Below are 12749 nucleotides of genomic sequence, written 5' to 3'. Positions count from 1 at the left end.
TGCAAAGTTTGCTTTGCCTTCAGTGCAGTCAACCGGAAAAGTTGAAAAATGCTGTTCCATTTGCCACTGGAATTTTCTGGAAACTGAAATCAGAAGTTTTGGTCGAATGGAAAGCGCCCCTTTCCACGATAGTTTGATGAAATATCAAACTCTAGAGTTTCATTAAACGTCAAACCCTTGTGATGCGGGGTTATCCGAATTTAAATATTAATAACACAAACACCGACTGAATAGAAAAGCTTCTGTTTCACGGGTTAAGTAGAATCACTTTTAAATTTACGTTTACAGTGCTAGTGCAGTTCAGAAACATTCCTGAACATCTCGTAGCAATCGACCACCGTTCTTATTCCCAACCGAGTTTTTGGTGAATGAATTTTGCGAGCCAATATTTTAAAGAGAGACCATCCAGGTCCTCCAATTTCTCTTGAAGACTTTGCACGCGGTGAACACCATAATCCTTGAACACACTTCCCGGGTCATTGCTCGCGCGCAGTTTGGCAAGTTCGATTCTTAAAACCTCAACGGCTCACTTGTCTACTATGCTTTGACTGTGCAAGGAAGGAATTTTCTTGCACATTTTTGGGCGGCCGAAATCGGCGATATTCATCCTCAGCTAACCCGTCCACGTTTCAAAACTAGCAGGACGCAACTGCATGCAAATTGTGGCGGCTTGAAGTAAACAAGCTTAGTTGTGAAATACACGGATCTTACATAATCATCACAAACTATGCGCTATAAGGCCCCGATTGCAAACTGTACGCTAATTACACAAAAGAAATAAAAAAATAAGTTTTCGTGAATAATATATTTTGTTTGCAATTAGGCGCCGATTGAGAAGCTATTTCAAAAACTCTTGCTTCGTGTTTCATCGGGGTTTCCAAACACTCAAAAACAATAAAAGCTCTCGGCCTACGGCCTCGTGCTTTCATCAGTTTTCTCGTGTTTGGAAACCCCGATGAAACACTCGCACTCGTTTTTGAAATATTACATCGAGCGACTCTTTTTCGACTACTGGCTTGTTAAAATAAAATAGGAGAATAGGAGAATAACTATGGGTCTATATTCACTCCTTCAACCAATTTTTGTTGTAAACTCTCAAGGAAATACTTTTCGCTGTGGGTGATGAAAACGTCACTGGAAGGGAATACGAATGCGTCAACACTTCCCGGGACACTTGTGGTTTTGATGGCGGGTGTTTGCAATAAAAAGCTGGCAATACTTTTAAAAACGTGACTTATCAAACGTTACATAACAATTTAAGAGCATAACATAATATAACAAATAAATGGCCACCACGTATCAAACAACTAAAACATTCACAAATATAAATACATAAACGCAAGAGAAACAGGGTAGATCTCTAAGAGATCTTTGATTTTACTTTAGAAGATGTTGAAACAAGAGAATACATCGTTCCTATGTACGGCATATTAAAGTTATGTTGTTTTATCTTCTTTAGTCTCGGGGCTACCGGGGTAAGTTAAAAGTTTATTCTCTCAAAATTTGCCTATTTTCTAGAGATGCGGTTGCATTAAGGATTAGCTTGTTAGATTCCGTACCGAGTGGCCCGGCCGGTTCAATTCCTGGCTGGAGTTTTTGGGCAAGATACTTTACTTTCACAGTACTTCTCTGTAAACTCAGACGTATTAATATAATTGGTGAATAGTTAAAGGCAATCTGGCGAAACTGCTAGGAATGGGGTCGTGGGGGGTCCGGCGATGCACTAGCATCCCATCCGGGGACATTAACAATACCCCATCGTTGCTTCATGTTATGGAAACCACGCCAGCCTGATAATTCAGACAACTGAATTTGAATAAAGACTTTAATGACAATTTTTATTAGGTCTCTACTTTCGACCGTTTGGGATCTTATAATATGTGCTCCCCTGATCAGAACTAAACTTTTAAGTTTAAAAAAGCATTAAAAAATAAAAATAAACATATATAATTATAACCTGACTGCGCGCAAACCATTTTCTACTTAACAGCTGTTTCAGAAGGCCAGTGCTCGTATGCTTATGACGTTCAGGTTTATTGTGCATTTTCCTTAAAAAATAAAGGTCAATTATTAGTGAATTCGAACATATCGAACATAATAGAAAAAACAAAAGAGAAAGAAAGAAAGAGTGTTAGAAATGTCCCCTTAATTAATCCCAAAAAAGTTGAAGCGGAAATTAGGCAGTCAATTCAAAAATATTCATTTCGCCTAAACTATCGCAAAGTTGGCGAGGATTTTTCAACAAAGCTTCTCATTATGAACAGGACTGATCTAAACTGTTCACCAGACATCACAAACAAATACTACACTTCGCCGCATTTAAGGCGCTTCTTTTTTCCTCTAGCAGTCCTCAATTGTATCATCGATGGTTGTTCGCCTATAACATCGGTTGGAGGAAGCGCTTTACTTCTCGTGGCCGTCATCAAATTTCCCCAACTTCGTGAGGTACCAAGCAACCTTCTCCTTGCATCGCAAGCAGTGTCCGACTTTCTAATCGGACTGTTAATACAGCCCTTGATAACCGCCAGACATATCAGTTTTGTCCTTGGAGACTGCTTATTAGCACAGAGCAACTTTTTGAAAGCCTTCGCAAGCTATTGGACTCATGCTTTACTGTTTTCTTCCTGTCTGAACATCTGTTTGATAACTGTGGATAGGTACATTTGTATCGCACATTCTCTGCGATATCAAACGCTCGTCACTGAAGAAAGAGTCATTCGAGCCATTATCGCTTCCTGGTCGTTTTCACTGGTATTCGCATCAGTCCAAGTGGTTCCATTTCTTCCAGGATCCACCGTTCTCAGATCCACCGTCAGGCCATTTTCCGTCATTCCTCCCACGCTGTTAGTGCTCATCACCTTCGTCTGTTATTTCAAGATGACGAAGATCGCTAGGCGTCATGAAAGGCAGATACGAGCTCAGATCAATCAGTTCCTGGCTCCAACTGAACAAGATTTCCAAAGCACCAAAACAACTCTACTTATGGTTGGCGTTACTCTCCTGTTTTGTTTGCCAATGGTTTGCGTGGTGATTGTTTTGTACGCCAGCAATAATTTCGAGTTGCTCGAAGCTGTAATACCGTTCGTAGCAACCTTCGCATGTTTGAATCCAAGTATAAATCCGTTAGTGTACTACGCGCGAAGCAGAAAAATTCGCCGCTACGTCTGGAAAGTTCTGAAATGCGAACTGAACTAGTTCAGCTGGGCTCATAAACTGAACGCTTCAGTAAGTCGTATATAGTCTTACTTAGTAGGTCGTATGTAGTCGTACTGAACGCTTCGTATGTTAATTTTATCGCTATGCATTGTATCAAAAGAAAAAAAGGACAGCCACGTTAAACTTTCACTGGCCCGGCTATTAAGTAATTGTAAGTAGAGAAATATGTATGTTCCCCTAATTAGGATGTAGATATATAAGAAAATCAGTCAGTGACCCAGCTACTGGGCAAGCTGCATGCCCCGAGTTCACTCAGATGAAATGATGGCATAGCTATATGAGTAAATGTGGGTCCGCAATGCGGACACGTGTAGACTTTTATTTGAATAAAAGTTGATAATGAATCAATGAATCAACGAGTTAATGTAGAAACTGGGTTAACGGTCACTCGAAACTCAAACAAATCGAATCGATCTTACCTAGTTCCGAGGACTCTATTTTCGTCGTGGTCAACCCCTTTCGGGTCAATTGATACGGACGAAAAGAAAGCGAAAAAGTCTCCGGCTGTTTGCCCCGGATATATCACCGAATCGAAAAAAGTGACGTCATGGGATACCGTGAAGGCCTGGGAAAAGGCCGCACAGACTCGCCGCACAGGAACTAATTAGGCAAGATTCGATCCTCAATCTTCGAAACACGAAAACTTCGCGTATTTAATCTCAAGTCGAGAGCTTTGAGTTTTAAGTCGAGTGATTCGAGTTTCGAGACACCAAAAGAAAAAAAAAACGTATCACTCGATGAACAAAAATAAAAATACCCTCACTCAGCCTCGTCGCCACTCCCCAGTCTCACCCGGCGAGTTTAGCTGAGACGTCAACGCAACCGCCAAGATTGTCGGGCTCGGTTCCAGGCCTTCTTCGCTTACTCGCATAGCGCGGATTGGCCTGGGGACGAGGCTGCCCTCCCTTTCAAGTTTATTGTAAAGATCACCGGACACGCTGTGATATAGTCAAACTGTAAATATAATCGCTTCACAGAAGCTGAAAAGCCGCGTCACGACATAAAAGATTTTTTCATGGTTCACACAATATTGGCCTTTACTGCAATTTTGTTGTTCTTATATATTTTTTTTGTTGCAACCATCCTTATTTCTGTTTGGTCCATCATGACTTCTTTGTTTTTCTATCAAAGAAAAAATTATTCTTAAGGTTCCTTTAATTTGAGAGTAACACTGCACACAGGCGGCCCAAGCTCACGATGCGAGGAGTTCAAATAATACTCTTTTGAAATACTCTTTTGAAATACGCTTTTGAAATATAACGGCCTGAGAACCGAGATAACAACAGATATAACAACAAGACATCGAGGGAAGTTGATTTTATTGTCAAAATATCATTATATTTCAGCTATGAATTCAAAAGCGTTTTCTCCCATACAATCCTTTATAAATACGAATCGTTGTCACACAACCCCTCCATATGCCACCAGGCGAGAGTCACGTTTCGCGTATTTCAAAAGAGTATTATTTCACTCCTCGCATCGTGAGCTTGGACCGCCTGTGCACTGCACATAAAAAATATATCAGCGTGACACCGCTGCTTTTCATTCTCGTCCCCATAGCCCTTTTCGCTTTTAGCTAAGAGAAGCGAAAGGGCCATGGGGACGAGAATGGGCTGCTTTTCAGTTAACTTTCTCCCCTCAGACATTCTCCAACAGAGCTACTGTTTTAAAATTGCTGAGCAAATAGAAACAACTCGCCTAGTGTACAAAAACAAACAATTATCGACAGACCTGAAATGCACTTAATGTTGAATGACGGAGATCACACAGCAGTGATTCTAAGAAACAAATTAAATTGAGCATTAAGATGTTTTCCTTTCCCCTTCAGAATCTAATTTGCGTGAAGTTTTCATCAGGTTACGTTATGAACAGAACTGATCCCAACTGTCCACTAGAGATCACAAACAAATTCTACACTTCACCGCATTTAAGGCGCTTCTTTTTTCCGCTGGCAGTCCTTAATTGTGTCATCGATGGTTGTTTGCCTGTAACATCGGTTGGAGGAAGCGCTTTACTTCTCGTGGCTGTCATCAAATTTCCCCAACTTCGTGAAGTACCAAGCAACCTGCTCCTTGCATCGCAAGCAGTGTCTGATTTGTTAACCGGGCTTTTAGTGCAGCCGTTCTTAGCAGTCAGACAAGTTAGTTTTCTCGTTGGAGACTGCTTACTTATAACACAGAGCAATAACTGGAAAGACTTCTTAAGCTATTGGATTCATGCTTTGCTGTTTTCTTCCTGTCTGAACATTTGTTTGATAACTCTGGATAGGTACATTTGTATCACACATTCTCTGCGATATCAAACCCTCGTCACCGAGAAAAGAGTCTTGAGAGCCATTTGTGCCTCCTGGTTGTTTTCACTGGCATTCGCCGTTCCCGTGTACCTTCCTGAAACCGCCATCCTCAAAACAACTACCAGAGTATTCTGGGCCATTCCTCCTGCGTTGCTAGTGTTTGTCACTGTGCTCTGTTATTTCAAGATGGCGAAGATCGCAGGGCGTCATCAGAAGCAAATCAAATCTATGATGAATGCGCTCCAGGCTCCGACTGAACAAGATTTCCAAAGCACCAAGACAACTCTGCTAATGGTGGGTGTTATTCTCCTGTGCTATGTGCCTGCGGTCATTGTAGCGCTTGTGCTGTACGCCAACAAGAATCGAGATGCCGCGTTCTTGGAAGCCATCATTCCATTTGTGTCTACCCTCGCCTTCTTGACTTCGAGTATAAATCCCTTGGTGTACTATGCGCGAAGCAGAAAAATTCGCCGCTATGTCTGGAAAGTTCTCAAATGCGAGTTTAATTAATGCACTGGTGCTCAACAATTAACTGACGGTTCGTTTTTTTTTTTTTTAATTAACCGTAAACGTTGTCTTGGTACACTGTTAGTTCAAAAAAGTGTTTTTCAACCCTGAGTGTAAGTTACATGTAAACTTCAACCCTTGAACTCTATGTCTGGAATTAAAATTTGGATGAGGAATTGAAGCAGAGTATACTTAGAATTAAACACAACGTGAAAAACCCATCTCATTAATTCCTTGTTGGTCCTTGTTGACTAGGCATAAATAGATTGCGCTCGGCAACTTTTGAGCAACTTTAAGCGTTTTGAGCAACATTTTGTAGTACCAGCAACCTAGGACAACTTTTGCCTTCCTTGGCAACTTTTGAGCAACAAATTGAAATAAAACTGATCCAAACCATAAAAGGTCGTTTCATTTCGAAGGATTTTTACTCTTTTTATCGTTTTTTTATTTTTTTATTTTTATTTTATTTTTTATCTATTATTGAAGTTATGTTGAGTTTAAACAGTATATTGATTACAACAAAGTATTTACAAACGAACAAACACGTTTTGAGTATTTATCTAAAACAAAACGACTCTAGAGAGCAAGCAACTTTCCTAAATTTTGGTGGCAACTTTTTGATATTTGAGCAACTTTAGAGCAACTTTTGGATACATTGTGAAGCAACTCCGTTTTCCTGAATTTACTAGCACAATCTATTCATGCCTATTGTTGACTGTTACCTGCTGCGTAAATGGTCAACTCGGCTCTCTGGCGTGTTAAACACTTTAATTAAATAAAAGGTTCTGCCATTGTATAACTGAGAAATGCATGATATTCCATGTTTAAAGAATTGATATGCAGACTGTGCACAGCTATTTATAGTAAACAGCTGTTTTGTTAAAACTTTTAGTTTGATCAGAAAAAATATAAAACATAAAGTCCTGTCTCTTCAACCTGATAGTTTCGTGTGCTTTCTTATAGTAATCAGTGTCGATTTTTTGTACATACAACTACAAATTCTTGTAGAAGAAAAACACATAATCATAAACAAAAACTGAAGCTATTCAAGTGGCATGGAAGGAAAAGGCAAAAACTAAAGTATTGACTGTTCAATGTAAAAGTTTCGCGTGCTTTCTTAGTTGTCAGTGTCGATTCTTTATGGTCTTATGTGCCTACTATAGCACAAACAGAAATGATGATGAAATGATGAGCCGTGTCAATTCTTTGTACATACAACTAGAAATTCTTGTAGAAAAAAAAAACACATATACATTAAGAAACACTGGAGCTTTTCTGGCATGGATGGAGGTAACCTGCGATCAGGTGTTCTTTTTTCGAAAGGGAAGTGATACGTAGGGAGGGAGGGCATGATCTCAGGTCAGGATGGAGGAGGCAGAGTTTCAGATCCGCAGCTCGGTTCAAAAGTTTCCAAAAAGCAAAGGACGCTTGCTTTCAGAAAAAACTTCCATTGCAAAGGCCTAGTGATATAGAGAACTTTTACCGAGCATTTATCGTTGTCTCTGCTGACCGAGCCAAAACCTGGCTCCAGGTTTCCCTGACGCCATTATTCGTGACTTCATCATATATCCAGAAATGTCTATATCCCGGACTGATAAAGAGAACAAAAGTAGATCGTATTATTTTTGCTTCACAACAACCACTTCTTCTTTCTTTTTCTCTACCCGTCTTATATTATATGGGAGGCGCGGTGGCCTAATGGTTAGAGCGCCGGACTCTGGATAGAGCGGTCCGGGTTCGAGGCCTGGCCGGCGTCACTTGTGTTGTGTTCTTGGGCAAGACACTTTACTCTCATAGTGCCTCTCTCCACCCAGGTGTATAAATGGGTACCGGAGACATAATGCTGGGGGGGGGGGGGAACCCTGCAATGGACTAGCATCCCATTCAGGGGGGAGTAGAAAAATTCCTAGCCGCTTAATGCTACGGAAACCGGGATAAGCTCCGGCAGTGTGGGCCGCTTGGCTCGTGGCTTCTCCTTTACCCGTCTTATATAAATGAACTCCAGGCTCGGGAGACTGTCGTTTTTGACAATAATGAATTAGTTATTCCATTTAATTAACATCTCTGGGTATTTTTTGAAGCATTTACTCTGCTTGCCGGTTATTTTATCCCTTAGTTGCTTGTTTTGCGGGCGATTGTGTTTCACTCCTCCCTCTCCTCTGCGCGAGAGGCTAGCTGTAAGTTAATATTAATCTAAATATTTCCGTCATTCTTATCCTCGGTTAAAGCTCTATCGTGTCCTCCAAAGTTTATGTTAAGCAAGCAATAACACGAACCTTACCGTGAGCCACCAACTTAATTAATCATTTGGGACAATTGGGGAAGAGAAGCGTGGAAAATAAATCAGACAGGCTTCAACTTACCTGCGTCCTTTTTTGTCCTTTTTCTTTTTTTTTCTCCCGCCGCGAAAAAAACTTCCGCGGCGCGATACCAGTAGCTATCAGCCAGACATAGGGAGCCAGGTCGCAGTTGTACAGTAGCCCGCGTCGCAGACGAACTAAATCTCGCGGGATTTAGTTCGTCTGCGACGCAGGCTACTGTACAGTAGCACATTACTTTGCACTATCGGTTGCCATGGCGATCCTTGTTTGTTTGATTCAGTGCCACTGGTAAACAAAAGTAGAGTGTAACAAAACAGCCTTCTATTCCAGAAAACAGCAGTGACCCTGTCGCTTAGTTAAGTTTCTTTTGGTCTTACAAACTGTCATTTAAGTTGACTTTTCCACTGTCGTCTTTTTATACAAATAAACAAAGCGATGTTGAAATGTAACTGCAGATTACTAATTTATTTATGACCATTCAGACCATACACACGCCCATTGAACTCGTTCCATTCATGGTTAATTAGGGAGTACGGAATTAGATAATCCTAAACTCAAAATGTCCTTTTTTGTTCCGGAAAATTATTAAAACTGCTTTACTTTAAGCACAAAAAGAACAATTATGGGAAAGCGTTTTCTTTTGTTCGCGCCATTTTGCCTTCTAATTGACTCCAACAATAGCGCCTCCTTATTTGGAGAAATAACAATAATAGGTTGTGACAATTCAACCAATCAATGCGCCAGCACGCGCGCGTCGTTTTCCCAAGCGTTCGGTTGTTGTGTTACAGTTTTGGATTGGCTTTTTGGAGTGATATTTGACATGAAAAGCACAAGGAATAGGAACAAGTAATCGTAAAGATCATTCGGGCTAGCTCACAGCTGGGTGTCGCTTGACTTGATCACCAGAAAGCAGCGATCGAAAATCACATCTGATGAGTACTAAAAAGAAAGATCTGGGAGAGAGTTTTCTACAAAGTGGAGAACTACTCGGCGACGAAGATAGCGACAGCGACAGTTTGCTAGCGGACGAATTGAGAGGGATGTACCGGAACAGATTAAAAGACATGGAAGAAGTAGAAGAGAAAAGGGAAGAAGCTCACCGGGTAGGAATTATACAAATTTATTCCCACCGACCACGCAAGATGTAAACATAAACGTATTAAATATTCGATCGTTTGCTGTTAAATTTAAAATGTTCGAACACGAAAATGTTACTCGCCAGCAGCTGATAGACAATGTTCGATCGAAAGTTAGTAAAATGTCAAGATTTTGGAATTGATAGCTAATTATCTATATTATTGTTAAACAGAGCTCTTTCATCCGATTTTTTGAAAATTTTAGTCTTGTTTATGCCGTTAGCCATTTTTCAGAGGCCACATGAACAAGGGGCCAGCGGTTCGAAATATAAGCCCGGTTGACTGCACAGGCGAGCAACGTGCCGCCAAAATTCGTTCAGTTGATACGGGATTTATTTCTTAGCTCGCCGGACAGTCTCTGCCACTGTAAAAGTGCTAAAAACCTTCGAGAAACAGAATAAGTTTTGTTGCTAGCTGCACTGTAGCCATAAGAGTTGAAAGCTCCGGCTTTGTTTACATTGGACGGCGTTTTGGTCACCGAGGCATGTAATGGCCATGCATTGAAATAATTATTTCAGACACGCTTGAAAATTTATGGCTTCAAATGTAGGTAGCATTTTGATATTGTTCTTTATGCTAAGCGTATACTCAGCGTTTCTTTGGTGTAATTGTTTTGATTATTTCTTTTATGTATTCGAAAATGGAAATTGTTTGCTCAAGCTAAATTCTTAACTGCAAATCTGCAAATGCTACGTTTGTTTGCAGAGAAGCATTGTCTGTATTTAAGCTTGCAAATGCTTGTAAAGATTAAGCTGTACAATGAATTTGTTACCGTGTATAGATTTATCACTTTGAAATTTCAAAACATTATAAATGATTGCAGAACTAGATAATTCAGCTGCTCCTAAACTATTTGCAATAGAGCAAATTTGCAATTGATTTCAATCGATTTGAATAAGGTAGCCTGTTCAAATTTTAAGCAAGATTATAAAGTCAGATCTCCTTTCTTAAAAAGCCATCTGGTTTTCACGGTTTCAATTTCACTGTAAGTCAAAAGATGTGTAACAAAAATAAAACAAAGTAAAAGAAAAGAAAACCCCACAGATTAATGTAATGGCAAACAAAACAAGTTAAAATTATTTTGTGTTTTTTAGCACCAGCTCCAGTCCCTTCAGTCTTATGTGAATGAGCTAAGTGATCAAAATGAGATCCTGGTACAGACTGTCGAGGAGCTCGAGCGAGAAGCTAATGACAGAGTGGCCCTGGTGGAGAGTAAACTACAAAAAACTACCATGTCTCTCAAGGTAAATCACAAAACTAAAGCATGAAATGTGCAGTAATTCATCCCTGTGAGAGGGGTGTGTGAGATTTGACCAGTAAATTTCCACACCAGTTGATGACAGCTCAGCTTTTCCTATGGTCAGCACTCTCGCCAAGTCCAATGTTTTGAGCATGTACAGAGTGCTCAGTATTGATTGTCGGCCAATCAGCTTTGATAGGAATAAACGATCAGTCCGCGCACAATGACCCGGCCAATTAAAGAGGCTCTATGGATCTCTGTAGGGCTAATTGTCATTAGGTTATTGAATTTTGGAGTTAAATCTCAGACATTTCTCATGCAGAGGATGACCACTGAACATGTGTGTTTATGTAAAGATGATGATCGTTGAGAAAAATACAAACGAACACCCTATAAACTTGAGGTGATTTTTATGGAGCCCTACCTCTCTTTACAAGAAAATTCTGTGCTATAGCCTAGTGGCCCCATCAGGATGGTGCTTAATGTATGTAGCATATGATAAAAAAGCTAGGAGTATTTCTACTCCCTTCTGGATGGAATGTTCGTCCACTGCAGGCTTCTCCCCCCAGTTAAAAATAGCTGATACCTATTTATACACCTGGGTGGGTGGAGAGATCGAAGCACTGTGCAACTTACATATTTTTCCCCAAAACACTACACATTGATTCTGGCCAGGGTTCAAACCATGACCGCTCAATCCAAAGTCCAGTGCACTAAGTGACTAACTATTAGCAGAAACCCATAAGGGTTGAAACGTGTTACTCCCTATGATTCACATTGTACAAAGCGTTTTCACATTCGTTTACACTAAGTACCATATTTGGAAAATCACGAGAAACATTTAACCAATCAAAATTACTATATTTGGATTAAATTCACAGCGCGCGCAACTCGCGCTCGATGGCGTAATCTTGTTTTTGAACAAGCTTGGTTGAATAAAGTTAAATTTGGTTAAATTCTCCTGTTTCATCTTCTTGAAGTAGTCTGGAGAACTTCGCTTCGATACCCTTAATGTATTTCTTTAGTTTCTGTAAGAAATTTACGGCGTTTAGGTCGAAATTCAAGCAACTTACCGCAAAACCAAAAATTATGTTGGGTGTGCCATTACGTGTATAAAGCATTCGCGTACAAATTCTTCGTGTTTCCAAATATGATACTTAGCAAAATGAATATTCAAACGCTGTGCGCGCGCGTAACACGTTTCAACCCTTATGGGTTTCTGCTATTAGGGTATTCCACCTCCCAAAACTCTTTACAAAGGCTAGGAGTTTTGTCCAAACTGCGCACCAATCCATATAGTGGACAGGTCTTTTTTGCTGGGATGCGCAACTGTATCTTTTGCCAGTTTTATTTAGTACTTTTTTTTATCAATTTTTTTCAGGACTACTCAGCAAGGGCTGCTGATTTGGATATTCAAGTTGAAAAGCTGACCACAGAAAGGAAAGATTATGTGGAAGAGATTAAGGTGAGCTACATGTAGTTTTGTACTTCATATAATTCAGGAAGGGGTGTCGTACACCTTTACACTGTAGTGTAAGATATATAAAATAGTGTTGTAAATTCCTAAAAATAATATTTGTAATACACAAGCTAGAGAAGATGCAGACTACAGGTTACAGACTACTTCAGTAGGTTCCCAGATAAGTTTTCAAGGCAGGGTGTCATAAAGGAATTCTGACTGGTCAAATTCCCACTGCTCCTACTAAATCATTAGAAATTATCTATCATTTTTGCAGGCCAGATAAAATTATTATATTTGAAGGACTCGGTGCAAAAAGGGCCGAAGTGATTTGGGCTTGAAATGAACATTGCCAAAACAATGCCAAAATTCGCGTGTGGGTTTGTTGACATAAGTGAAACATTGTCAGTAATGAATTTATTTTCGCCAGCTTTTGCTCTGTTTCCGAGAAATTACTTATATGCAAAAAACTAAGTTTTTCCAGTCGGCATCTTTTAATTAGTAGTTTCCTTGTTAAAATGGAACAAAGAAACTTAAAAAAACTGCAAACTTGGAAACAGAGTTTTCTGCATACATT

At 40.0% G+C, this 12749-nt stretch overlaps 3 protein-coding genes across 6 annotated transcripts in view; all 3 read left to right on the top strand.

Moving 5' to 3' along the window:
* The first annotated feature begins 2256 nt into the window (after positions 1-2256).
* Positions 2257-3195, top strand: LOC144648119 (trace amine-associated receptor 5-like). Its single transcript, XM_078507751.1, has one exon. The coding sequence runs from the start codon at positions 2257-2259 to the stop codon at positions 3193-3195; it is 939 nt and encodes a 312-aa protein (XP_078363877.1).
* A 1885-nt stretch (positions 3196-5080) lies between these two features.
* LOC144648116 (histamine H2 receptor-like) lies at positions 5081-6019 on the top strand. Its single transcript, XM_078507750.1, has one exon. It carries the CDS (start codon positions 5081-5083, stop codon positions 6017-6019), a length of 939 nt encoding a protein of 312 aa, XP_078363876.1.
* A 3064-nt stretch (positions 6020-9083) lies between these two features.
* The window catches only part of LOC144649325 (uncharacterized), a 73420-nt gene continuing 69754 nt past the window's right edge, over positions 9084-12749 (top strand). For 3 of the 4 annotated variants that reach the window (XM_078508802.1, XM_078508801.1, XM_078508800.1), the window contains exons 1-3: positions 9084-9440; positions 10568-10717; positions 12095-12178. In XM_078508802.1, the coding sequence (XP_078364928.1) occupies positions 9270-9440; positions 10568-10717; positions 12095-12178 (405 nt within the window). In that variant the 5' untranslated portion in view covers positions 9084-9269. Of the gene's footprint in view, positions 9441-9764; positions 10020-10567; positions 10718-12094; positions 12179-12749 lie in introns of those variants that run through there. The other variant, XM_078508803.1, reaches the window with a different exon arrangement.

The sequence above is a fragment of the Oculina patagonica genome, chromosome 4, assembly GCF_052425735.1.
Source record: "Oculina patagonica isolate OP01 chromosome 4, crgOcupat, whole genome shotgun sequence".
Taxonomy (NCBI): domain Eukaryota; kingdom Metazoa; phylum Cnidaria; class Anthozoa; order Scleractinia; family Oculinidae; genus Oculina; species Oculina patagonica.
This window is presented reverse-complemented; position numbering and strand designations above follow the sequence as displayed.